At 47.8% G+C, this 4,943-nt stretch overlaps 1 protein-coding gene across 1 annotated transcript in view; it reads right to left on the bottom strand.

The window, feature by feature from the left end:
* Positions 1–6: 6 nt before the first annotated feature.
* The window catches only part of LOC109965341 (BCL-6 corepressor-like), a 32,230-nt gene continuing 27,293 nt past the window's right edge, over positions 7–4,943 (bottom strand). The window contains 5 exon segments of the mRNA XM_020609275.1: positions 7–558; positions 651–804; positions 950–1,027; positions 2,774–2,919; positions 3,564–3,730. Coding sequence (XP_020464931.1) covers positions 228–558; positions 651–804; positions 950–1,027; positions 2,774–2,919; positions 3,564–3,730 — 876 coding nt within the window. The 3' untranslated portion in view covers positions 7–227.

Here is a 4,943-nt window from a genome sequence, read left to right as displayed (position 1 = left end):
ACTGTTATTTAGTCTGTTGAGTCACAAATTTATTGATCCTCAGTTAACAGAGGGAAACATCTGAGCAGCCTGGTCAGCCAGCAGGTCAGTCCATCTGTACAGTCCAGAGCAGGGCTGAAGCGTGGGAACTAAGGGTGAGGCTAAGGCAAATCACCATAACCACTGGTTGGTTCTAAAACAAACTGCAGTGAGTAAAGACCCGGATCCAGATTTGGTGGCTACAGGGGTCACAATGAGCTCAAGTGGCCAATAGCCTTGATTTTGTCCTTTAGTTTGTCCCCTGGGTGGTCCCAGCGGTCATCCAGACACTCCAGTGTGGAGCCCAGCAGAGCAGCCAGCTCAGTGCTGTCTTCCACCAAGTCCAACAGCTCCTTGCTGTCTGGATGGAAGCCTTCCAGCTCCTCTGGGCAGGAGAACAGCTGCGATAGAGAGGCCTGCCGGTAAAACTCTGCCTCTGCCACAGTCACAACTTCCATGTGGGGGAAGGCCTGTCGGAAACTGCGAGCAGACATACGCAGCCGACGGAGCACATCAGAGAGCAGCAGCCAGTTTCTTGGCCTGAGGAAATTAAACAGTGTTTAAGCATGAGGGCCAACAGGGAAGGAAAAACTATTTAAACAGCCATGTCTGTTCTTGGAATCAAAGCTCACCCCTGGGTGAGGGACACCTGGATGTTGTAGCAAGGTAGCAGAGGTCGGTCAGAGAACTCAAACTCAAACATCTCCCTTTTACCATCCTCATCCTCATCCTCTGGGCCTGGAGGGTCTGCCAGGATGTCATAGATGCCACCTTCTTCACTAGACTCTAACACACACACACACAAAGCAAACACTGATCATTATCACAGAAGATGCATGGGATGTATAGGCATGTATCGCTAAAAGCAAAATGTTACTAAAGATGTTTAAAAAAAAGTTTTTTAAGCACTAAAAAGCTGGGCAGTACTCACCACACACAGCGCTGCCGTAGAATTCCCAGTAAAGTCCTGGGTCATCATCTGAGCGGCCCTGAAGGTCAGCAAAATAATCTATGGAGAGAGGAGAGGAGCGCAGCCTGTTATTCAAGAGCTGGAGCCCTAGGGACAGGCAAAAGGGCAAATGCAATTGCCCTTAGAGAGTACAGCAAAAAAAAAAAAAAAAAAAAAAACCGAGCACAGGAAAAAGGAGGAGGAGGGGCAGTGTCAAGAGAGAAAAAAGAAACAAACAGAGCAAATGTTTTGGAGAGGGCTGATGGTCAGGGGCCAGCGGCTGTACCATGGGGGAGGAGAGCGAGTGTCTCCGCTGGGTTAGAGCTGGCTCAGTTCAGAGCAGGGCTTCAGGCGGCTGCCAAGAATCAAACAGGAACCACACACAGTCGCTGAGTGCACATACACAGAGCAAGGGGGAGGGAGAGAGAGAGAGAGAGAGAGAGAGAGAGAGAGAGAGAGAGAGAGAGAGAGAGAGAGAGAGAGAGAGCTGGAAACAAACAAGCAGAGGGAGCTGGGTAAGCACACACGGCGAGAGCAAAGTGTGTATTCAGCACATGCGCGTGAACACACACATTTGCAGAGTGAGACCTGGGCTTTGTGCCAGTGCTGAGGCGTGGGGCGTCTGGCGTGTGTTTGGAGGGATTAACGGCCTCCAGATGAGTGGGACCAGGTGGAGGGAGGGCAGCAATTGCTCGCTCCCACTCATTTTCTCCAGTGCTCCATTTCCCCCCCACCCCGCTCTGTCAGCCTAGCAGCCATCGATCTATCCATCCACGCTCTTTTCAGAATTCAACACCATCTTTCCAGCCGTCTACATATAAATCATTCTGCACTAAACCTGTTCACTCTTCTGCTGACTGAACCTAAACCTGTTTGTTTTCACCCTCTTTCTACAATCTTTTCTCCTGGAGTTGTCACTTTTTTACTGAAGCTTCTGGTGTTTCAGATAATTGGCTTTAACTATTAAGGTGATGATGTAATATTAAGCAGCTGGCTATGAAGGAAGTGCGTGCCTGTATACTTTATTTCCTTCCTTCTGTACGCTACAAACATTCGGACAAGCCCTCTCAACACACATGGCCTATACACAGACCATGTCAGAGTCTAGCGTGGCAGCCTTGTGAAAAGACACGCATGCATACAAAAGCAAAGTCTCCAGCCAGAGCGAAGCCCATTTCCACACGTACGCTGAGCAAACACAGTTGGCGTTGCTAAGTAACCAGATAGAGGAGCTCAGAAGCAGCAGCACGCACCCCGGCGGGCTGAGACTCCCCGTCTAACAGGTGGTCGAGGGGGAGGTAGGGGGCAGGAGGGGGAGGGCGCCAAAGGGGAAACGGGATGGCAGAGACAGACATGTCTAGTGGCAGCTGAGAGGTGGAGGATGAGGATTTACAGAGGGGGACTCATACCAACAGGTCGCACAGAAGTCAGAGCACAGAAAGGACAGTGAATGAGCAAACAGTGAATGAGCCAAGGTCGGGGGCGTCTGGCATCAAGGCTGCTGACTGATCTTTTCAACAATTTACCCTTGCCCCACCTTTATGTACCCAGTCTGGTCAAACAGATATCTAAACAATTTTATCTTTATGCCTCTTTTTGAAGCATTTATGAAATTGCAGATGGGTTAAAAACAAAAAAAATCAGTAGCTGTGTGTGCCCAAGTTTTTATTTTAGGCTTTGATTTCCACAGGGTGGACAATTATTGATTATTGGTTGATTGATTATGGGGACTGTGACTCATGACCTCGGTATTTCTAAATACCTGGCTAAACTGTGTCCATGTTCACAAGCCCGCTGGGATCTTACCAGTGAGGAAGCGCTCCATGCTGTCGCTGTGGGTCATCTTGAGGAGGCTGCGGCCAGAGTATGTGGCCAAGGTGGGGTCGGCGCCATAGGACAGCAGGACTCGCACCACGTCTAGGTGGTCATTCTCCACAGCATCGTGAATTGGCCTGGACACACACAAATGTTCATTTTAATGATAACTACACAGGAACGGCACTGTGCTTCTCATAAACCACTGTGTCCTGTAGAAAGTCAGATGTCTGCACTCCACATTGCTCCGTATGCACTTTGGTGTTTTACTGGTGAGAATTAACACGTGTCATGAAATATATTTATCTGTTTAGATATCCCTTAAACTTTGACCTTGCGGGACATAAAGTACAACGCAATTTGTAGATTTATAAGACTGCCATTCTTCTTAGCAATGGTCTCACCTGTGTTCTGCAATACTAACAATGTCACAAATCTGATAATGGGTTAATAAATGGTTATCAATACACTTTTAAGACCTTGGGCACAGCCTCCTAGAACAGATCCCTTCCTGTAAATTTTAATAACACAGCAATAAATGGAGCAGCCTTTCCTAATAAAAACTGCAGCTAACCTGTCACATCACTGCTCTTGCTAAGCACATAAAAATCAATCAGAAATTTTCTTATGAGAAAACTCAAGTGACTCAATTGATGACTAACCCCTAGTTTGCTCTACTAGGTGATGCAGAAACAGCCACGGTCAAATCTGCATAGTGCACAGGAGAGCTGTTTATACAAGCATACGTTTCTGTGATTGTGTGTGCATAGAAATTGTTTACCTGGTGCCATCCTGTGCACTACAGTTGATGTCGGCTCCGTAATCCAGCAGATGTTGGACTATGCTGAGCCAGCCGCGGGCACATGCCTCATGGAGAGCACAGTAACCGGCATAGTCTCTGTGATTCACCTCACATACTCTGTTCTCCAGACAGTACAGCACCACCTCCTAAAGAGAGCCAGCAGAGAGGGTGATTGTATGGATGTATGTGTGGCGACAACCCAAGCAATACAAGACCAAACACACAAAAAGTCACATCGAGCAGACACATACACAAAGAGTCCTTCCATTTAGAGTTCCTGTGGGAGAGAAATTAGGGAAAGGAGGAAGAGAGCATGTTCCTGTGACGGACAAACACACATACAGACACACACACACACACACACACACACACACAAATGCTCCATAATACTAGGGCTGGCGCCAAAACACATCGATGAGACTAAGTATGACTCAACTCTATTTAGCTTGCCAGATTCTGCTCACGCACATATGAGTGTGTGTTTGTGTGCCACGGTTGGGCCTGGACGTCACTGTGGCAGCCAGTTATGATGGCTGGGCTCTGAACACAGAATAATGGAAGCAAAACAAAGAGATTTGATAGAGGCGCTCGAGAGCTGGAAGCGTTTCCTCTGGTCTAGAGCTGTGACAGTTGGGCAGCCAGCACAAAGTGGTCAGACTGGTTTTTATTGGACAGGAGCAGCGTCTGCTCCTAAACAGAGAGGAAACAGAGATAGAGGACAGCCTGGCAGTGTGTTGATATGGGGCCTGTCTGAGTCAGACAACTGTGTGTGTGTCTCAGCACTGCGGGTATGGGTTTGTCTGTTTGGATATGCAACTTAGAGTGGGACTGGACAGAAGTATTTGCAGACCTTTGGAGAAAAAAAAAACAAACAGAACCCCCCCCCCCCCCCCCCCCAAATATTTTGTTATTAGTACAATATATTGCAAAGATTGCACTGTGCATGAAATTTACGAAATCTTACACAGACAATTAAACGTAGCATGTCCTTGTTGAACCTGAGGAATGACTCTAAACTTCCATTTCTATGCTAATTCTAGCCTGCCGTGTAGTCCAAGTGTTTATCTCTCTCTCTCACCCTGTCTCTTTCAGCACAGCGTAGATGGAGGGGAGAGAAGGAAAGGCAGGCAACAGAGAGAAAACTGACTGTAGAATGACAGAACGATGAGTGGAGGGAAGAACAGGAGAAGTGAGAGGCAACACCCCAACAGATGACAGATAAATGAATCGGTGGATGAAATCTGCCGAGGCCATCTCCTGGACCGAAGCTGATAATAACAAGAGATGAAAGGATGGGGTAGGGTGGGGAGAACGGATGGTAGTGCTAGTATAAAGTGTGTGTGTGTGTGTGTGTGGGGG

This window comes from Monopterus albus, unplaced genomic scaffold (assembly GCF_001952655.1).
Source record: "Monopterus albus unplaced genomic scaffold, M_albus_1.0 scaffold99.1, whole genome shotgun sequence".
Lineage (NCBI taxonomy): Eukaryota > Metazoa > Chordata > Actinopteri > Synbranchiformes > Synbranchidae > Monopterus > Monopterus albus.
This window is presented reverse-complemented; position numbering and strand designations above follow the sequence as displayed.